This window comes from Phoca vitulina, unplaced genomic scaffold, assembly GCF_004348235.1.
Source record: "Phoca vitulina isolate PV1807 unplaced genomic scaffold, GSC_HSeal_1.0 scaffold85, whole genome shotgun sequence".
Classification (NCBI taxonomy): Eukaryota; Metazoa; Chordata; class Mammalia; order Carnivora; family Phocidae; genus Phoca; species Phoca vitulina.
The window spans coordinates 4,061,977-4,083,987 of record NW_022589788.1 but is presented as its reverse complement, the minus strand read 5'-3'; the positions used below and the strand labels follow the sequence as shown (position 1 = coordinate 4,083,987).

Genomic DNA, 22,011 nt, shown 5'->3' with positions numbered 1-22,011 from the left:
GGCAGGCGCGCGGCGCGGAGCCCGGCGCCCCGGGTCTCGGTCCCGCTCCGGGTCCCGGCGGGGACGGCGCCCCCGCCGCGGGCCGGGGGCGCCGGGCGCGGGCGGCGCCCGTGGCCGGAGCGGCTTCGCGGGCGCAGGTCTCGCTCATCAGCACGTCGTTCGTGCTCAAGGGGGACGCGACGCACAACCAGGCGATGGTGCACTGGACGGGCGAGAACAGCAGCGTAAGTGACCTCCGCGCGCCCCCCGCGGCCCCTGCCCCGGACACCTCGAGCCCCCACTTCCGGACCGCCCCGCGGTCACCCCGGGCGTTCTCGGCGACTTGGGGACGCGAGTCACCTCGGCGGCGCCCCTACCGGACTCTGGCCACCGGTTTCTTGGGGAGAGGTCCCTAGATATGTGAGCACCCTGCCTCACAGGGTTCTGGGACCCCGAGCCACCTCGGAGCCGCCCCCTCTGGCCTCCAGATCCCAGGTTACGGGGTGGGGGTGTCTCCCGAGGCTTCGGGACCCTGGTCACCTGGGGTGCCTCCAGGTCCTTTAGGACCACCCCAACTCGGTGTCGCGCCCCGACCGCTCTCAGACTCCACCCGGGATTTTGGCTGCGGGACCTTCTCCACCCAGGTCTACCCGGGACCTCGCTAGTGGTCTACCCTGGAGCTCGCTCCACGGGCTCCAGGAATTCCCCGGTCAGCTCGGCGCCGGATTCTGGGACCCCCCCCCTCCGGATTCCCCTAGTGTCACCCGGGGCTGCACCCGGAAGCGCAGGGATCTGCGTACGCACGGAGTTGGGCGCCGCGCTCTCCATCCGCGGCCGCAAACTCCCAGCCCTCCCTTTACCTTCCCCGCCGCTCTGGAAGTTGGGCTCCCCCACCCCCGCCACATCTGTTAGGGTCCTGGGCGCCTCCTTCCTCCAGCGCTGCGCTGTGCTTCCTATCCCTCCGGATACCGGCCCATCCTTTTTTTTTTCGTGGTGCGTCCGGATGGGGGTGTGTGTGTGTATGGGGATGCCCTCAGATTCTTCCCTGGGGAGCTGCCTCAGCCTCGTTTTTCCCCTGGGCATTTGACCAGTGGTCACGCATGGGTCCCCTTCCAGCAGCCCTAGTGGGTCATGTCCAGTTTTGGAAGAGTGCAGAGAGGTGGCAGCTGTTGGGGGGTGGGGTGGGGACTGTTGTGTGGGGAGTAGAGATGGGACTCTAGGCTTACTCCCTTCCATCATTGTTCACTAGGGTCTCCCCCAGTGGCTGACCCCCCAGCTCTTCTCCTGGACAAAGTTCTGAGGAGGCAGCAGGGGGCCAGGACCCCTGCATGCTTTGGGAGTGGAGGAGTGGGGATCTTTGCGCTTCCCTAGCCAGGAAAGGGCTGTAACACGGGCTGGGGGCACTTTTTTCCCCTCTCTGTCTAGCCCTGCTGCGCTAATGGGGATGGGGGTGGGGCGGATTCTGCTGGAGAAGGGAGGGGTGGGGGGACGAACATGTTGGACCACCCTATCGCTCCTCCTGCGGAATCCAGGGGCAGCGCATCAGGGGGCAGCACTGGCCGCACTTGATTGGTCCAGAGCCCAGAGCCCTGCCAGTCCCCCTCCTTAGCCAGCTGGGGGCTGCACCCGCCCGACACCAGGTCTCTGGTCTTTGGTCATTTCTGCAGCCTCCAGGCAGACTAGAAACCTTGGGGGAGGGTGAGCGGCTGTTGAGTTGACTCCCCGGAGGCCAGCAGGGGGCGCTCAGGGAGGCAGGTGGAGTGGGGGTGGGGAAGGTGCCTGGCCGAAGGTAGCAGCACCCCGTCCCTAGAAGAGCCCTAGGAGCCCGTCCCCATCTGCGCGGTGAGAGAGGGGTCGGACCCCAGATGAACGGCTGGGCCCGGCCCTTCATCACCCCCATACTGTGAACATACCCTGTCTGCTGTGCTGTAAGCTGACTTAGGGACTGAAAGGTAACCCGGAAACCAACAGCTGGAGGAACACGTGAGCATTTAAGGTCATCCCGTGGAGCCAGACTGTCTCAACTAAGCCCCCACCCCACCGGCTGAGGTGGTTGAATCAGCTGCTGATCCAGTCCCTCGTCATTTTCCCTTCATGGGGTGGGGGAGGTGGGGGTGGCAGAAGGGAGAGAGGGGCAGTCAGGGGTGGGACCAGCACCTTCAGGACTCACTGGCTCCCAGCACCCACCCCAGCATGAGCACAGAGCCAGAGGACTGTGCACCTTCCTTGGGGGGAGTGAGGAGGGGGCTCAGGCCAGCGGGGCTGGAGCTCCGGGGTGGGGGTGGGGAGCAACAGAGGAGCCTCCCTGGCTTTGCTCCCTGGGGACGCTGGCTCCCGATGAGTGACCGCTTTGTAACTAGGAGGATTGAATCCTGGCTGTTGGCAGGTGAATTCCTGGAGAGGGGGCTTGGGAGGGGAGGGGATCTGGCTTCTCTTTGGTGGGGGTGGTGGTGGCAAGAGGTCCAGAACAGGAGGGGAGCTTTAAAGGCTGCATGTCTCCTCCGGCCCCCTGCCAAGGGGAGGGCAGGGATAGCGTGTGCAAAGCAGGGCCCAGCCTGGCACTTAGCACACACTTAGGAGGCGGAAGTCAGAAGTACCTTATTACCATCAGTGAGTGTTGTCGGTGAGGTAAAGAGAAGGCAAGCAGCATTGAAATGTTGACCCAGCCTCTGGAATGAGATGTTGAGGCAGACTGAGTTCTCTCTGGAACAAAGCAGGTCATCTTCTGGCCTGGGGAGCAGGTGGTGCTTAGCTCAGGGGGGGAGGGAAAGTGGAACCGAGCGCTAAATGAAAATGTGTTTCTAATTGTCACTTGCTCCGCACACAGGTGCGTGTCTGGTGCAGGCATGGCATTGTTTTCTGGGCACGAGAAGCTCTTAGAGATGGGCTTTGCTCCCTCTGTTCTCAGCGGGCGGCCACGGGGCCAAAGATGCTAGCCAGCATTCTGCACTTGGTTTCGCCCGTGCTTGAAGCCACCATCTTTTAAGGCTACAACAGGGAAGAAACTAACTCGAGGCCAATTTGCAGAGCGGAGTCTTTCACAAATTTTATTTCGCTTCGTTTGTCCAGGTAGGGCGACCCCGGAAACTGCTTTGCAGATGTGGTCCCCGGAGCAGAGGAAGAGTTTGCTTTCAAAATTAAAAAAAGCGTTCGCTGAGAGGGGTAGACTTTCTGAAATAGTATTTTCGAGCATCTGCAAGAAGGAGTCACAGGATTGTAAGAGACAAGCCCTTGTCCCCGAGCACTGGGAACATGTGCACATTTTCCTTCCCACGGTCTGATTTCTTCCTGCTCCCGTGGAGATAGGGACGTGGACTTGCCTGGGAGTTCAAATACTGCCTTTCTGTCTGTTGAGCCGTAGAAACAAATTGTTATGTGTGAGATTCATGTTTCATCGAAACCATTGGGCATCGCCTTGGAGGGATCCAGGATGGGCTTTGCCCAGAGGCTCCAGGTTCCGCTTCTCTTGAGCCGCCCTCGAAGGCACGGGTGTGATTTGAAGGTGGAAATCATGTGCTTATTTTGCTTATTCTAAGTAGAGCTCCCCTGTGTGCCTCCCTCATGGCATTGAACTTCAACTTCGGTGCATTCACGTCACTTGAACGTGAGCTTGCTTCGACCAGACCTAGTTGGTTCAGCATTGTCACCGCTCTCAGTAGATGAGCCCCTCTCCCTGTCCCCTTCCCTTCCCGTCCTCACCCCCCCCCCCCCCCGCATTTTGCACATTTGCTCTGTGCTGTTGTGCCTACAGGATTGGGGATGTCCAGGGGAGTTGTATACAAAGGTAATTTTGAGCTGGTTATCCATGTTCTCTGCTCTGGGGTCTTGAGGAACCTGATATTTGTGTATATTTTAGACCCAGGGAGCCAGGGCTCCAAATTGAGGGTATGGATTGGGTCACGACAACTTGCCAGATGTCAAGTTCCTGGAGGGCAGGTGCATTAGTGTGCTTGGGTTTTCGTATCGAAGCAGCCCAGACCGGGCGGCTTCAACGACAGAAGTGTATTTCCTCCCAGGTCTGGAGGCTGGGAGTCTGAGATCCAGGCGTGGGCAGGTTGGTTCCCTCTGAGGCCTCTCCTCTTGGCGTGTAGACGGCCGCCCTCTCCCTGTGTCCTCACGCGGTCGTCCCTCTGTGCGTGTCTGTGTCCCGATCTCCTCTTCTGAGGACCCCCGTCAGATTGGATCAGGCCCACCTGACTGGCCTCATGTTAACTTAATTTGAACCTCTTTAAAGACCCTATCTCCAAAATACAGTCACAGTCAGAGGGACTGGGGGTTAAGATTTTTTGGAAGGGGGTACAATTCAGCTCATAGGGTCAGGGAAGGGGTCTCTGTTACCTTTTCATGCCCCGAGCGTAATGGCGGTGGATCTCAGGGTGGTCCAGTGGGAGAGAAGGGAGGGACACCGAAGCTCGGGGACAAGGGGTGAGTTCCATCTTCCCTGGTGGGGAAATCAGAGGAGGTGCATGGAAGAGGTGGTACCAGAGTGGGCCTAAGGAATGGATAGGAGAAGCGCACGGGAGATGGAGAAGAGCACTGAGCGGGGAGGAACAGCTTGGGCAAGCTCTGGGGGGTGGGAATTTAAAGGTGTGTTCGTGTTGTATAAGGAGACCGTGAATGCACTGTGCATGGAGGCGGATCAGAGGGAAGAAGTTTGGGAGAAATAGGTCGAAGTCAGCTCCTCACGGAACCTAACATGAGGCTGGAGAGCCCAAGATGGCAGCATGAGGCAGTGGTTTTTTTCGTTTTGTTTGAAGGTTAAAAGCTTTTATTTAGAGAGGCTGAAATGATTGTGTGCTAATTGGAACAGCTAAGTTGTGCAAGAAATGACTTGAAAATCTCCTTTTGATACCCCTGAAGAGCTGGATTCCCTTATATGTGCTCTATTCTTTCTGCAGACTTCCGACCTCAGGTGGAGTCGAGCAGAAATAGGGCTTCGGCTCCCTGCCATTGCTGCTGGGCTCTGGACCCCTGAGCTTGTAAACAAGGAGGTTACTGGGGATGGTGCCCAGGGGAGGTTGAAGCCGTGGGTGATCCCAGTTCCTGCCACACGGTCCCCTCCGTGCCGGTCTTCTCACCTCTCAGGCGACCACGTGCTTTCCTGTGTATCACAGTGAGCTGGTGGGATTCATCACAGAAACGGTGGTGGCGATGGACACGTGAGCCTCGGAGCCAGCTGGTCTGGGGTACCCCCAGCCTCATCCTTCCTGGCTTGGAGATCGTGGGCAAACTGACTAAACTGGGCCTTGCTCTCTTGGAGCTGGGCTGTGAAGGCTCGCAGGCTTGCTTTGCACATTTGGGAGGTGATCCATGTCGTGCTCCGACAAGGGCCTGGCCCACAGCGAGCACGCAGGAAGTTGGGGTCCCTTCTGAGCCTCTGCAAGCACCCGGGGGGTGGCGTGCCTACGCGGCCGGTGAGGGGCCTCGGAGGGGAGGCTTCGGGACAGAGGCTCAGAGGGGAGGCTGCTGTGAGACAGGCCTGGGCCGGACCCTGGAGGGGCGGTGGGAGGGATGGCACGTGGGAAGGCTTTCCAGGTGCGGACGGACGGGCCGTGGCGGCCCCCGCTCTGCAGGCCCCTCTCTTTCCCAGGGCCGTGCTGCACGGCTTCTGGCCGGCCTCCAGCGTACAGAGACCATAAAGGCCTTCTCATAAAGCACTGCAGGTTCTTGAATGAACAGGTCCAAATCCGGTGACAAAGCTGACCTGCAGCCTGTGTCTGATGCTGCGGTTTCTCGAAGGCGAGCTTGGTAGCTCCAGGGTGCAGGTCTTACGTTCAAGCCTGCTGAACGTTCGGTGATACTTTGGGATTCTCAGGCCACCACAGTGCAGGCCTCCCGGCAGTTTGGGGGTGGGGGCTGGACTGGAGAGAGAAGTCTGGTCCACGGGAGGCTGAGCTGCGGCTGAGCGGCATGTAGATGGTGGGCAGATGAAGTGCCCACCCTTTACCAAGGGTGACCAGCGGCCACCTAGGGAGAGGCAGAGGCAGACGGAGGTCAAGGGGTACGGTGACCAGGGCTGAGTACCTGTCACATTTGCTTTCCGGATGAGAGCCGTGCAGGCCCCTCAGGGACCGTGGGCCTGGTGGCTGGACCCAGAACAGTGCTAAAGTGAGGGAAGCCTGTGTTAGGACAGGCGACAGTAAATGGAGGTGTGCACGTGGTATGTAGAGTCTAGGGAAGTGCCATACTTAGGGAGATGCCCGCCCTTTGCCCAGGGTGACCCAGGGTGACCCAGGGTCTTCTGCAGTTCTCCCTGCAATGCTCTCATGGGGAGAGACCCCATGAGTTTGAGAGCCCCAGGCGAAAAGAAGCTTCACGTTAGCTCTTACATCAGCTGCTTTCTCTGGAGGGTTAGGTTCTGGGAATACAGTGATGAGCAAGATCAAACACGGCCACTGTCCTGGTGAGATGTTTGGTCTGGACAAGCATTCATCGTAGGGCATCCCGGTGCCGTGAGAACCTGCCCTGGGGAAGTCAGGGAGGACTTCCTGGAGGAGGTGGTCATGAAGCGGCTCTGGAGGACCAGTGGAGTCCTTGTCACCTGGGCTGAGGAGCAGATTGGGGTGGAGAGTATGAAGGCCCAAGGAGAGGCATGGGGGCCTGAAAAGCCTGGAACACTAGGACAGAGAAAGGACATCCGTCAGTCAAGAAGCCTGGCTTGAAGGCAGAAAAACGGCCCTATTAATAAAGTTCCTGAACACGTTGCATGAATCTACTTTTACTTTAATAAAGTGGCTATTTAATTTGTAGTTGCATGAGAGTTCCTGAGAGTATTTTAAAGAGGTCATAAATTAACTCCATCCTTCTGCACGCCCCTTCAGAGCAGAATGTGGCCCAGCGCATAGGCCTTCTGGAGGGTTGCCGTTGTTTTTAATTTTTATCTTATTATTATGTGTCAGAGGCAGGCTCAGGCCCCGGAGCGGGGAGTATGGGGTTGGAGGCGTTGGAAAGTACCCTGGGATGTTGCTGAGCACTCCTGTGCTTTTCTCGGTCCAGAGAGACACTGGGGTGGAGCTTATGCGTTGCCCTTTATTTGGGGGCATCTTCTTGTTTCTTGATTCAGCCTCCAAAGATGGAGTTATTTATAGATTCTTACAAATGGCCATTTCACCCTCACCCCTCCTAAAGCCCAGCATTTGTGTGGGTGCTTTGTGGAGCAGGGATGCCGACGAGCCGAGACGCGGGGCTGCTACCACCATCCCCTGGCCACCGTCCCCAGGTTCGGAAGCCCCAGGAGCAGGGAAACCTGGCTCTGGAGGCCAGAACCACCAGGCCTCCAGCCATAGCATTTAGAGGGTTGAAGGCAAGCGTGCTGATCTGTTCACGGCCTGTTCTTGCTGTGGGAATCCTGTGAAAGCCTCGTGCTGGGCGGGAGCTTGGATTCTGTGCACAGAAGAAATGCCATATAAACAAGAACGTGCCCAGGGCTGGCGTCCCCTTAAGTATGACCTGCCGGCTTGTACGCTGAGCTTCCTAAATCCACGGCCCTCCCAGTCCCAGGTCAGCAGGTCAGCGGGAAGTGGACGGCGGGGACTGGGGATGCCCTGTGCTCACCGGTCCCCGGCAGGTTGCCACAAGTGCACGCGGGCCCTGACCTGCTCCGGCTTCTGCGGGAGACGGAGGCTTGTTTTCAGCCTCACGGGGAGCCGGCGGTTGGCACATGCCCACTGAGGGCAGCGGCAACATCTTTTTAACTTAAGCCCTGTGGCTCGGGGACCATTCACACAACGTGTCTCGTGCTCATCATCTTTATCCCGATTCAGTTCCGTTTGTCGGCTTAAAAAATTAATAGGGATCCTTGAACATGAGCTCTCACAGGAGGACTGAAGGAAAAATTAAACCTCGGATGTTCTTTGGAGGTAGAAAAATCCTCCTCATTTTGCATTTCTGTAGCAGTCAGTTGCCATGTTTGCACAGAACATTACAATCTTTTAATTAGTTTCTTCTCACACCACCTCGAAGATCTTAAAATAACACCACTCTTCTTCCTCAGTAATTTTCTTGCAAAAGCAGATAATTTCCTTGCCACGCGGAGCTCGCCTTGACTTCAACGGGGCACATCCCTTGCATGGCACCATTTCCCAATAATCGGAGATCAATTCAGTTCAAATCAAAGTAAGAAAAGAGCTAGGCCTAGTGTGGCTGCTTCTATTCAGATCAATTTTAATTCAGAAAGGGTTCTTTATGAGGTCTCTATGGTGCGCCTACTTCCGAAGCGTCAGAAGTAGAGATAGCATCCGGCAGGCCCCAGCCGGCATCCCTTGGCTGGGATCAGCTGGAAGCTTCTGCGTCTGATGTAACTTTATCTAATAAAAACAATGCCTTGTCATTTACATAGTGCTCCTGATGCGTAATAATGAAGTGAATAATCCCGGTCCCCACTGATGGGCCCATTGCTGCGCCGGGCACCTCACCTGCCGTCCCTCCGTTAGTTCTGCAGAGTTGACACTGTTATCCTATCCACTTTACGGACAAGAAAAGTCAGGTTCACGGCAGCACGGGGCTTGCCCAAAGCCACACAGCTAGTAAGGGTCTGAGTCGAGATTGGAATTCTTTTCCTCCTAAGCCCAAGTGTTTTTTTATTTTAGTGCAAGAAATATATTTTCTTTTTTCTTTATTATTATTTTGTAATTGTGGCAAATACAAGTAACCTAAAATTTACCGTCGTTACTACCGTTAGATGTCCGGTTCAGGGACGTTAAGTGCACTCGCACCGCTGGGCAGTCACAGCACCCTCTGTCTCCAGAACTCACTCGTTTTCTCAAGCGGAAACCCTGTCCCCAGGAAACACTAAGTACCCGTGTCCCCTGCCCCCGGCCCCTGGCGCCCGCCTGCTGTTCTGCTTTCTCTCTCTGTGAATTTGACTCCTCTAGGGGACCTCACGTAAGTGGAAACATACATACGTGTCTTTTTGTGACTGGCTTATTTTGTGAGCATAATATCCTCAAGGTTCATCCCTGTGGTAGCAGGTGTTGGAATGCTGAATTTCTAAGGCTGAATAATAGTCTGTTGTCTGGATGGACCACATCTCCATCCATCCATCCATCCATCCATCCATCCATCCATCCACGGGCACTGGGGCTGTTCCTGCCTTCCGGCCGTTGTGAATCATGCTGCTGTGAGCCCAGGTGTGCAGATACCTGTTGAAGTCCCTGCGTCCACTTCTTCTGGGTGTGTACCCAGAAACAGGACTGCTGAGTCATGTGGGAATCCCATGTTGGTTTTTTGGTCGAGCCTGAGGTCTTAACTACAGCAGAAATTGTTCTTGCGTCTGCCTTGAGTTTTGCCGGCCTGCCCATTAGTTGCAAGATTGCGATCCCCAAAGAAGCCCACTGCCCTGGGTTTTTGGAGGAGAAATGTCGACAGTGTTAGAGGTGATCCCGCGTCTGGAGACTATGTGTGGGAGTGGCTTTTATTTCTGCTTTCTTCCAATAATCCTGGATTCTGCCAGCGTGACCCAAGGTGGGGGGGCTGTTGCTCAGAGCCCGGGAAAACCAGCTCTGTCTGCGTTGCAAAGTCAGAAGGAGGCTGTTTGGTCCGCTGCCCGGCCAGGGAGGGGGAGGAGGAAGCTGTCCGGGGAGATGCGATCCCAGAGCTGCCGCCTTTCTGAAGGTTGGTGGTGTGCATTTCAAGTTCAAGCTCGTTTCGCTTCCTCCCTGCGTTTAGGAGCTTTTCCCTATTGACTACCTCATTGACCAGTGAAATAATTCAATTTTCCTTCTGTAAAAATAAAGCACTCAATAAAAAATCTCATGTTTTTCTCAATTTATTCCCATCAATACTGCTTAACCCTATCCAAGTTCATTTTCTGATTTATCCTTGGACCATTGGATGGGGCTTCTGGGGGCTTGATTCCTGCAGCAGCTCTTCCTCCGTGATTTGAGGGGCCTGCTCTGTGCCTTGCTCGGTGTCAGGCACTGTGACCTGCCCCCCCGACGACACTGAGGGGCTTCCTGGCTCCGGCGACCTGGCACGGGGGGTCTTGGCTCTCTCCGTGCCGTGGGCTCCCCCACCCCAAGTCTGGAGAAGCCCATGGAACTTTGTCAGGATGTCGTTTTTATAATGAGCGTAAAATAAAATCTACAGGATCCAAAGGAAACCAGTTCTATGGCAATGTAGTTAGCGAAATACTGAAATGAATTTCTTTACCAACACAGCAAAAGGAGCCAGCAGAAAGCAGGCATTCGTATGCGTGTAGAAGGAGCAGTGGTGTGAGGTAGGCCGTGGCCCGAGGAAAGAGGGGGGACAGACAGACCCCATGGGAATGGCTTCTCTTCACTGCCACCCCCACAGCCCAGCCCTGCTCCCCGGGTACCTTGTCCCCCAGGCTCCAGCCCCTGCTTGGCCTCCCAGGTCCTGGAGCCTCTGGGCTCGGGGAGAGTAGGGGCTTTTGTCGGCTTGTTCTCTGCTGTCCCCCAGTGCCTGGCGCCTAGTAGATGCTCAGTAAGCATTTGAGTAGGACAGGAGGGACCATTGGTCCTGAAGGGTGCCAGAACCCAGAGGCCCAGCCCACGGGCCTGCCCACTGCAGGTGTGGGAAGGATCAGAGCAGGGCCCCGCTGTCGGTCGCACGGCCCTGCCGGACACGGCTCCCTGTCCACCTGCCTGCTCTCTGAAGCACTAACTACTGCCCACCCCGAGCAGAGAGGGTCATGTTGGCTTCCCGGAGAGTTGGAGAGATCTGTTTCCTGCCTGAGACGAGGCCCAGAGGAGAGCCGTCCAGAGGCTTCTGACTCATGGCAGGGGCTGTGGCCAGGCCTCGGTGCCGCCACGCCTCCTGCCTTTGCCCTTTGCCCTTTGGCCAGGAGCCAGACACCTGCTCCAGAATTAGGGGCTTTAAATAGCGCCCCTGGTTCCAGCCTCATTTCATGCACAAGAAACAAAACACCCAGGAGATGGCTATGCCCAGCTTTTGGACCAAGACAAACGACTGGGTAGGCTGGGGCGTTGCCTCCAGCGGAGCTGTCCCAGGACGTGGCTCGTGGAGCGGCGGGAGCACCGGCTCTGGAGCGGCGGGAGCACCGGCTTGTGGAGCGGCGGGAGCAGTGGCGGGAGCACCGGCTCTGGAGCGGCGGGAGCACTGACGGGAGCACCGGCTTCTGGAGCGGCGGGAGCACCGGGTCATGGAGCGGCTGGAGCACTGGCGGGAGCACTGGCTTCTGGAGCGGCGGGAGCACCGGCTTGTGGAGCGGCGGGAGCACTGACGGGAGCACCGGCTTCTGGAGCGGCGGGAGCACTGGGTCATGGAGCGGCTGGAGCATTGGCGGGAGCACTAGCTTCTGGAGCGGCAGGAGCACCGGCTCGTGGAGCGGCGGGAGCAGTGGCGGGAGCACCGGCTTGTGGAGCGGCGGGAGCATTGACGGGAGCACCGGCTCGTGGAGCGGCGGGAGCACCGGGTCGTGGAGCGGCGGGAGCACTGGCGGGAGCACTGGCTTCTGGAGCGGCGGGAGCATCGGCTGGTGGAGCGGCGGGAGCACCGGCTCGTAGAGCGGCGGGAGCACTGACGGGAGCACCGGCTTCTGGAGCGGCGGGAGCACCAGCTCTGGAGCGGCGGGAGCACCGGCTCGGGGAGCGCCGGGAGCACCGGCTCGTGGAGCGGCGGGAGCACTGACGGGAGCACCGGCTCTGGAGCGGCGGGGGCAGCGGGGAGCCGTACTGTTCTCCGGTCTCTGCGGTCCGGCCGTCCATCTCCCAGTGGCCCCGCACTGAGCAGTCCCTCAGGCCGCCCCCTGGAGGAGTGGCCTCTTTCCATGTCACTTTCCTGCGTCGTGTGTCCCCTTCAAGAAGGTGCTGTTTTTGGAGGCTGGGGTGCTGGCAGCACCCCCATGTCCACCGTCGTGCGGCACACCGGGCTGTGGGAGCACGCAGCAGCCCCTCTCAGCCTGGTATCCCGGTCCCCACGAGGGCTGCTGGGACCTGCGCCTGCCCCAGGACACAGGAGGGGAGCGCTGGTGTGTGCGGAAGCTGGGGTCGGAGGGTGACGCCGGAGCCCAGTGAGCAGATGACGGGGGTGCCCATCCGAGCGGGGGGTTTGATGTGGTTATGTTTTCCTGAACGGTTGGCTCAACTACGGCCAAGCTAAGCCCTGCAGTATTCGTGAAACATGGGGCAGTCTGCTTGCACAGAGAGTATTTCTTGTTGATGGCTGGGTTTTCACAAGTTTCTTGATGTGAATTATTGCCTGGAATGTTCTCTTAAGATCAAGTCAGACTTTCTTTCCATCCTGTCCCAGGCGAGCAGAGGCCTAGGCCGGCACAAGGAAATCCGAAACCTGCGCCCTTGGGGCTGGTCTGGCTGGAGGGAGGGTTGGGGCCGGCTTCCCTAAGATCCCTCTGCTTCCTGTCCCCGCCCCGGGCCGGCCCTGGACAGTCAGCAGCGCCCTCTCGGGCACAGAGAAAGCAAGAAGGACGAGCCCCGGACTCTCAGGCGGCCTTGTCCCCGTCCGCCGGGCCTGGCCGCCTCACTCCTCGGGGGTGTGGGGAAGAGGGGCGAGGGGGCCATCCGTGCGGCGTGTTGGGGAAGGAAGCAAATTGCCCTCACTTCTCCAGGCCACAGGGGAGTCCTGCCTTGTGGAGCGTTTCCAAATGGCCTCTCAGGGCACGCTGTCCTCTGAAAAGTTCTGGGAGTTGTTGTCAGGGCAGGGCCTTGGCAGAATGGGGCTGGAGGCAGGGCCGGTCTTCTGCCCTCGGCCCCTCTTCTCTCTCCTGCGGACACATTTCCTGGGCCCCCTCCCTGTGGGCCAGGCTTCATTCGAGGCACGCCAGCAAGGGACGCCACTCTCCGAGCCGCCGTCAGAGGCTGACCGCCGGCCTCCAGGCTCAGCCGGCTCCGTGGCCCAGGAGCCCACTGAGCAGCCAGCTCCGCAGGCTCCTCCTCCAGCACGAGGCCGAGAGGAGAGCCATCCAGAAGCTTCTGACTCATGGCAGTGTGGCCAGGCCCCGGAAGCCCCAGGCTCCTCCTCCAGGAGGCCCCAGCACGCTGCCCACGCCGAGCGAGGCACCCGTCCCTCGACAGGGTCAGGAGCCCCACCTGTTGCGTGCCCGTGGCTCACCGAGCCCTGCACGTGTTATTCCCCGAGTGCCCACGGCCCAAGAGCAGGGCTCGGGATGGCTGGTTGAAGGATGAGAGGCCGCAGCTCTGTCTCTTCTGCCTTAGTCTGGGGCCCAGCAAGACCCTGGGGCTGGGCTTGATCGCATGCTGTGTCTCCCTCAGGGTCACCGGAATTTCTGTGGGGATGAATCTCCTTGTCACCCTGCTCATCAATGGCCTCTCCCTAGTCCCATAGATGAGCTCGTGGCCATGCCCTGAGCTGGGGTCTTGGGAGCACTGAGAGAGAGGGCTCTGGGAGGCTGATCGGCCGAGGGAGCCCACCTGGCCCGCCTGCCCTGGCTTGGGATGGGCAGAGTGGAGGGTGGCTCCATCTGCCTCCCCATCTTTCCCCCAACACAGACAGCGTGGCCCCCCCCCGCCCCCCCCCCCCCCCCCCCCGCCCCTGACCACACTCAGGCCCTCTTTACATGCACGGCCCTCCACGGGGGCGTCCCCTCTTCTCTGTTGCCTCCCAGCCAGCAGCTAACCTCATGCAGTTTTGTCTTTCTCATCCTTAAGGGGTAACGAGACTGCCCTCGACCTTGTGGATGGAAGGCATATGTAAAGGGCTGGGCTGGGTGCTGGGCCAGGCTGCCCCTCCTCACCCCTGCCACGCTGCCCCGTCCTTCAGGGACATGGCCTCTCACCCTGGGCCTCACTGCCCTCTTTCTCCGGGGCTTCTAATGCCTTCCCACCTCTGGGACCCATCCTGGGGTGTTCTCTGGGGGGGTGTGTCTGGTGATCCTGGACAGAGCCTGCCAGAGAGTCAGAGTGGGGTCAGTTATGAGGCCGGCTCGTGGTGCTTAAGCCCCAGGCTCAGCCCAGATCAGTTGTGTGTTTGGAGGTGTGGAAGGCAGAGCCCCCTGAGAGCAGTGGCCGAGCCTCACCCCTGGCTGGCATGCGGGCACCGATCTGTGAGTTTGGGGTCATTTCCAGTCTGGGGTTTGCTGGATTCCGAAGTCCCCCCCATGCCGATGCCGGCAGATCTTGTTTTCAGTGTGATGGGAGGAAGGCAGAATGCCAGGATGACCACTCGTCAGCGACTCCAGAGTTTACTGACAGCCATGGGGCTCGGCCTGAATTTGCACTTCCCTTACGGGGTGTTTGAGAGAGTGGGTTTGGAATGGTTGCTTTGCTCATTTGACCGCGAGTCATGGAGAGCCTGCTCCAGGCCGCACCTGCCGCCAGGTGGAGGGGTGACATGGCCGAACGAGGTGTGGTCCCTGCTGATGAGCTGGGGACACAGGGCAGGAGCAGGTGGGACAGTTGCTATGAAGGAATGCACAGGTGTGTGTGTGGGGGGTCTCTAACTGGGGTGGGGGAAGCAAGGGCCCGAGGGAGTCAGTGGTCAGGGAGGGTGTCCCAACGGAGGGGGTGGCATTTCCCTGGAGGTCTGTTGGGGGGCCGTAGCAGTGCCGTGTGGGGCTGCATGTGGCGGGGGTGTGCTCAGGGCGTGGGCCCCGATGGCCCGTCCTCCTTGGTGCTTATCCACTGACTTCCTCTGTTGCCGGGGCCCTATGTCCTGCTCTGGACTGGGCAGGGGTGTTGGGGGGGTGGGTGGGCTGCTCGTGGCTACCCGTACTCTCCCAGGCAAGCCCCCCGTACAACAGGGGTACACGATGCCCACCTCGTCACACTGTCGTGGCCCGCAGTTGAGACAATTCGCGTAAATGCTGGTCACCAAGTCTGGCCCTGAAGCAGGGGGCCCGGGGACCTGCCACCCGCTGACCACATCAGTCATTCCTGGGCCGACAGTGAGAAAGGCATTTGGGGGAGGTGGGGGAGGGGGCGGTCCGCTAGCCGCCAACACCTCGGGGCCCACAGGACACTTCTAGGAGCTCCTAATGCTCCGCAGATGCCCCGACTTTCTAGCAGGGCGGGGTCAGGGTGGTACACTCACCTGTGGAAGAAATTTCTCGTGTCTGCAGTTTTTCTTTAAGTCAGTAAATTCTGGTTCCCCATCCTCCTGCCGGGGGCAAAACTGGCCCCTGAGCCTCCCCACCTGGAGAAATTTTGGAACATTTCCCAGAGGTGGTGCTGGGGAAAGGAGAGGAGGGAGGGAGGGCATCCAGGTGGTGGGAACAGCAGGGCCATGGAAGAGCCTAGAAGGGAGGGTCTGTGGGTGGAGCCAGGAGCGGCTGCCAGGCCTGTCACTTCCCTAACGTTTGTTATGGCGCATGGGTCTGTGGACGTCCTCTTGAAAATCCACCAAGTGCATACACGTCCCACCCACCGGGCCATTAAGGAGGAAGCAGTGTGAGAGGTGGAGGGGCGTGGGCGAGCGGCTGAGACTCTTGCTGGCTAATCCTTAATCCCTCTTATTCTTGTTCCACCTGGAAGAAAGTATAATGGCATTTTTTTCAGAGTGGTGCAAGGAGATAATGAAGGGTGTCTGTTTCTGCATAATTCTGTCAAGAATGTTCCCGGTCTTCTGTGTGGGTAAATCCCCTTCTGTGACCTGAATCTCCAGGGCTCCCCTGCCTGGAGGACCTGTCTCCCCGTACCTGCGCTTGGAGGCAGAAGGCAAAGAAGGGGGCAGAGTGCAGGGGGTCCTGGGGGTGACAGCTTTCGGGTCTTTGCCTCCTCTCCCTTGGCCCTTCCAGGCTTCTCTTCCTACCCCGAGCGGGACTGACCATCCGTACCATGGGGTCCCACCTGACTGTGTTCCTGCTCACTGGTCAGACCTTCCTGCCGAGGTTGAAGGGGATGTGAGGGTGGGGTGTGTGTTCCCATGTCCTCCCTTTCCCTTAGTTCCTGTAATGCTGCACAAGGAAGGGGGTGTGTTAAGCAGGATTCCTGATGACAAGTCGTAGACACCTGACTCCAAGGAGCTTAAGTGAAAAGTAGAATCATTGGCTCACAGATCCAGGAAGCCCAGAGTGCTGACTTCAGGTGTGGCTGGCTCCAGGGGCCCTGATGTTGGCACTGGGCCCTGGCCCTTTGTCTCCGTGTCTGTGTCTGGGCTCTGCTTCCCTGTGTGTTCGCCTCCTTCTCTGATGGCTCACGTGGGTCGGGGCTCCGTGAGAAGCTGAGGCTAGACCACCAGTGCTTCCCAGCAAAATCCGGAGCTCACACGCCTGCCTCACACCCATCACCCCTGCCAGAGGAAATGCTCTGAGTGCCAGGCCCACCCTGTACCCAACCCTGGAGCTGCACACTGAGGCTAAGAAGGAGTGGTTCTGGGGGGGACCCTACAGGGGGCACGTGGGGCGCCAGAAGGGGGCCAGGCTGCAACCTCAAGTCTTGACTGGCTTTGTCGGCAGAGGGTCATCCTCCCTTCTTGGGAGAGCATCCAGCACCATTGCATGATGTCCCTCCCCCTCCCCCAAAGCCCCAGCCTCCCAGCGGGATCAGTGCGCTTTCCACCTCCAGGGTTCACATGGGCGAGGCCAGGACGGCCTCCATCACCTCACTTTCTGTGGTTTGCTGTCTGTTGAAGCCCCAAACCGGGTCGGCCAGGGCCTCTCGGCTCTGCTTGGGGCCGTGTCCACCTCCACAGAGCTCATGGGTAAAAGAGGGCCCCCTGCGTCTGACCCCGGGATGCCTGTGCTTCTCCTTGGCCACTGTGCCCTGTGGGTTCCCTGGGGCATGGCCGGTGGGTGGAGCTTTGCGGCAACAGGTCGCGGGGTGAAGTGCAGGGGGAGGTGGGGGCCTTGAAGCCGCAGGCACGGGCCACCGGACGGCCGAGCAGGGCTGGAGGCGGCCCCATCGGATGGTGACGGGGGCTGAAGGCAGTCCAGGAAGGGGTCCCCTAACAGCGCGGTTGTCCCAGCCTGGAGACCCAGGCGCCGGTGGTCTCACCCGTTAGCAGATTTTGGTCTTTCAGTGCCTTTGAGTGTGCCGCCAAAATCTCGGCCCAGAGAAGTCAAGAAGCACTGAGTTGAATCACCTCACGCAGGTGTTGTGAGCAATCTTCGAGCCTGGCAGCCTTATTTCCCAGACAAGGAAACCAAGCCTGGGGAGGTTGAGGGGCTGGGACAGTCCAGCGCTGTGAGTGGGGGTGCAGCCCGTCTGCGTGTTCTCGGGCCCGAGTGCCCGCCGCCCGCCGAGCCAGCCCTGGCTGTAATCTGGGGAGCTGGGGTGGCTGGAGCAGGCATCTGGGGCTCTTACGTCACAGCCGCCCCCTGAGCTGTGAAGTTCCCTCCGGAGAGTGAGTGGAGGGCCGCCCGCGCGTGGATCCCCTCTGCTAGGGACTTGGCTGCGAGTCTCTGCCTCCAGCCTGCAGCCTCCAGCCTCCAGCCCCGGAGTCTGACAGGAGCCGCGGGAGAAGGCGAGTCACAGATGGTTTCCTCCGCTCTTCCGAGAAGGAAGCAGCCCCCGCGCACCGCACCTCTGCCAAGAGGACAGCTGTTGGGTGGGAAGGCTCTCGTGTGGATTCACTCTCCCATTCATTCATTCATTCATTCATTCTCGTGGGCACCTACTGTGTGCAGGATGGTTGCCAAGGAGGAGACCCAGGAGAGACTCACAGGGTCTCAGCATTGCCAGGGTGCTTGGGATCCCTCCAGGGACGGGAGGCTCACCCCTTGCTGAGACAGCACATTCCAGGGTGTCTGGTCTCTGCTGAGAGTGGCTGAGGTCAGCAGTGTGCTGGGGTTGCAGTGAGAAGTCGCTGCCCCAGGCGGGACGGGTCGTCTGGATGGATGTGAGGATGCCTGTCTTTGCTGGTTGGGTTTCTGGGCTGCGAGTCTGTTCGGCTCAGAGAGTGGGGTAGTGCTAAGTCCTGTTGGGGGGCCCAGCTTTGCCTCCATCTGACAGCAAACACTGGAAGGCAGAGGGGAGGGAGTCTTCGTGAATGTGGAGCAGCGCCACCCAGCGGAAGCCGCCCAGCCCTGGCCGGGTCTGCCTGGCCGGAGGTGGGTAGGGGGCAGGGGACCAGGGGGCCAGGGTCTACGGCTGGGCCCTTCGCTCAAGGCCACGTCTCTCTGTATGAGCTCCTGGGTCTGCTGTAACAAACTACCACGCCCTTGGTGGCTGAGAACACAGATGTATTCTCTTGGGTTCTGGGGGTCAGAAGGCCAAGGCCAGTGTCACTGGACTACGGTTGAGGTGTCAGCAGGGCTGGATCCTTCTGGAGGCTCCAAGGGAGGATCAGATCCCTTGTGTTTCTCAGCTTCTGGAGGTGCCCGCATTTCTTGGCCGGTGGCCCCTTCCTTGCCCACCCCCCACCCCCCGGCCTCTGCTCTGTGGTCACACCTCCATGACTCTGGCTGTCCTTGGCCCAGGGCTGCCCCCCCCCCCCCCCCCCCCCCACTGAGCTCTGCTCTCCATCGCATGGCCTTCTGGGTCACATCTCTTTCTGCCTCCTTCTTGTAAGGACCCGTGATCCCTCAGGGCCCACCCCGATCATCCCGGGTAACCTCCCATCTCAAGATTCTCAAAACCACCTGCCAAGTCCCGTGCAAGGTGACGTGTACACAGCCTCTGGGCTCAAGGGCACCTTTTGGGGCTGGTATCAGCCGCCACTGCCCTCCTCTTGCACCAGCCTCCCCTGGCCCTTATGTGGCACTCTGACCAACTGTTCTTGGGTCCCCCTTCCCTGTCTGTCTCTGGCTTTTGCAAATGGGACCATCTCTACCTGGCCTGGATCTTCCAGCAAGGCCTCCTAACCATGGGCCTCCCCTGCTTTGGCCCCACCACGGCCAGCACTGGAGACCATAATATTCTGCCCTCCATCACCTTCCCAGGACAGTGTGCCCCACCTCGGCCGTGGCCCTCAGATAGAGCGAGTCTCAGTGAACATTTGTGGGATGGATGGTGAATGGAAGTGTCCATACTCGAGTTGCAGATAAATGAGAGAAAGCTATTTTTAAAGTACATTTAACCAGTTTGCCTGATGCTGGGCCTCTTGGCCCATCTTGTCAGTAGACCTGTTTGGGGGGGGCGGTTCCCATGAGTCTGAGTCTGCATGCTTTTCCTGAAGACAAAGGTTTTAAATCCATTTGGGGGCAAAATTTGGCCAACTTCGAACGATAGCAAATCAGCAAATACTTATGGGGCAGGTGCAAATGGAAGGTGGCCCCCCCAGGGTGGGGTGGAGGGGTGCGGTCTGCACGCCACGACAAAATTGCCCACGGCCTGTGGCTTCTGCTCGCGAGAGGCTTACTATTTAGTTGTGCGTGGGCGTCTGTGACAACAGCACATAAGTGAACGAGAAGGAAAAATTCCCTGCAGTTAAATCCTGCGCAGGGCAAGAAGCCATGAGCAAGGTTTGTTGGGTGTGTCGTTCCTGCTGCAGGATCCAGAGGACATAGGCAGGGCTCACCGGAGGGGGGCGGTTTCAATGGTTGCCTCTTGTTTTCGGATGATGAGCGTTGAGGGATTTGGGGAGGACTGAGAGCCGTGCAGAGGGGACCGCTAAGCTGGGGTCGGGAGAACAGGGTCCTCGGCCTGCCCGGCCCGCTTAGCTGAGTGATGGCCAGCAGACCGGGGCACCTCTCCGAGGCCTGGCTTCCCCACACACACATGCGTGAGTGGCCGGCACGGGCCGAGCCCCTGGACCAGCCGGGAGTCAGGGGGACCCCTCCAGAAGCAGAAGTTCATCTCTGGAGGTCTGTGAGCCGTTGGACTTGGCTGAAGCTGAAGGTCAGATGAAACAATGAAGGAAATCCGCACAAGGAGATCCCGTGCTGGGAATGGTGCTTGGCCCGCTCACCTCCCGCCCGGCCCGGGCTCGCCTCCTCGTCGCTCTCCGTAAATGGATTCTGATAGCTTTCTTCTCCTCCGTCCCTCAAAGAATGGCCTCGGTAGTCAGAGAGGAAATTAGTTTCAGGTGGAGGCCTATTTTTACCGTGGTGGAAACCAAACTGTTAATTACCTAGAAATCACATGAGGATTTTTAGCCTGAAAAAGTGTTTTTTTTTCCTTGGGTTCAACTTTTCATGGATATTAATTATAGATATCGGCTTCAGCCTGCTGAAATAATTCCTCTCTCAAGAGATCAGAAGACTTTTCAAATGCTGTCCCCTTGTTAAACACAATGCATATTCTTTTCTCTGGGTCTGCTCAGTGCCTGGGATGGAAATATGAGATTGGGGCATTTGAAAATGGATACCTTTTCCGTGTTTAACCGAAGGTTGATTCCGTACCCTGTGTGTGTTTCCAAATTTCTGAAGCCAGTGGGGACTCGATGATAAAGGTCAAGAAGGCAAGCCTTTAAATGTCGTGAATATTAATCCTGATAGAAATGTCACAACTCTTCTCTGATTCGGATGCATCTGTCCCCGTTTGTATCCATGAAGCATCATCCGGGGGCCTCTCGGTGCTCATGGCGGGGGGCATGTCCCAGGCAGGCTGAGACTCTGGTGTCCCTTCAAATCAGTTTTCTGGAACTACCTACTCAGCATCCATGTTCTAGCCATCGAGACTTTGTACAAGCTGCCCGCCCACCGTTCCAGAGTGGGCCATAGGCCAAGCATGAGTCCTCCAAAAAACCCTTCCCAAGCCCAGCCTTCCCAGGAAGGGACTGAAGGGATCAATTCTGGCAAAGGGGTGGGCTGCTGTCCGGCTCAGGGGGAGAGGGATCGGTGGAGCCCTGCCCCCCAGTCTGGGGTGTCCCTGTGCAGACACCCGGGGCAGGTGCTCCGTGGTCTGTCTCCAGCGCTGTTTCTGCACCCGGAGAGTGGCCTCCCGGGTGCCCGGATGCCACACTGTTTTCAGGCTCCTTCTCAAGTGCACATTTGGATGCTGTGCAGTGGGAAGTGATTTAGGGGGTGGGTTGGCGTGAGATTTCCGACAAACCGTTTCAGCACACTGCACATTTAATTTCTTTTATGTTTCCAAGTTGCTATAGAAAGTAAATGATTAATTAAGCAGCACCCACACAGTCTTTTTTTAAAAAGGGAATGATTTTTCAAAATAGAGTAATGCCCCAGTGATTTGTCAGAGAGAGGGAGAGAGAGGGCTCTAATAAGCAGAATGCTGTTCAATAAATCATAATTACTTACGTGGGCAAATGTGTCAGCTCGAGGGGGGCGCCCAGTTACACTTCTGATCACACTGACTTTCTCTTTCACACTGCAGAGCTGGCTGCACCCCTGGGGTCGACCAGATGTCCCCAGGCCCTCATGGGCAAATGTTAAGCACCTTTTTTGTTTCTCCCCTGAGTTGCTGAACTGATGTCCTTGAAGAGTTACTCCCAAACTTCGGTGTGTGTCAGACTCTCTTGGGGGAGCTTGGTACGAAGACAGAGGCTGGAACCCACCTCAGATGTCCTAAGCGGGAGTTAGCAGGGTGGGCCCGGCATCTACATCTCTCTCTCTCTCTCTCTTTTTTTTTAAAGATTTTATTTATTTATTTGACAGAGGGAGAGAGACAGCAAGAGAGAGGGAACACAAGCAGGGGGAGTGGGAGAGGGAGAAGCAGGCTTCCTGCAGAGCAGGTTTCCCGACATGGGGCTCCAGCCTAGGACCCTGCGATCATGACCGAGCTGAAGGCAGACCCTTGACGACTGAGCCACCCAGGCGCCCCCAGCATCTACATCTTGAGTGAGGTCTCCAGGTGTGTGATCCGCACCTCTGTGGAAGAGGCTTCTCCCAGGCATCGTGACCTCCGTGTGGCTGGGGCTACCCCCATGGCCCTCCTTCTCAAGGTGTGCAGGAGTGGGAATTGCATTCAGGACGGGTGAGAATCACTTGATTCTCTGAGCGTGTGTGGCCTGTGAGAAGGCGGAGCAGTGTCCGGGGGGGCTAGTCAGAGGCAAGACTCACTGGGCATCTACTCTGTACCAGGCCCATGTGGGCATGTGGGATGCAGAGACACAAGCCCTGCCCTCCAGAAGGCCCCCAGTCCAGCGGGCAGATGGATAGGTAAATACCCACCAAGGCTGCTGGAGCAAAGGAGCAGCAGCTCATTCTGTACAAGGATCAGGGTAGGCTTCCTGGAAGAGGAGGCATTTCCCTGAGACTTGGGGAATTGATTAATTCACATTAAATTAAGCACATGT

General features: G+C 58.3%; 1 protein-coding gene across 1 annotated transcript in view; it reads left to right on the top strand.

The window, feature by feature from the left end:
- SORCS2 (sortilin related VPS10 domain containing receptor 2) overlaps window positions 1-22,011 on the top strand; it is a 448,684-nt gene that overhangs the window by 447 nt on the left and 426,226 nt on the right. Inside the window, exon 2 of the mRNA XM_032395519.1 lies at window positions 6-224. Within this exon, the coding sequence (XP_032251410.1) occupies window positions 6-224 (219 nt within the window). The remainder of the gene's footprint in view (window positions 1-5; window positions 225-22,011) is intronic.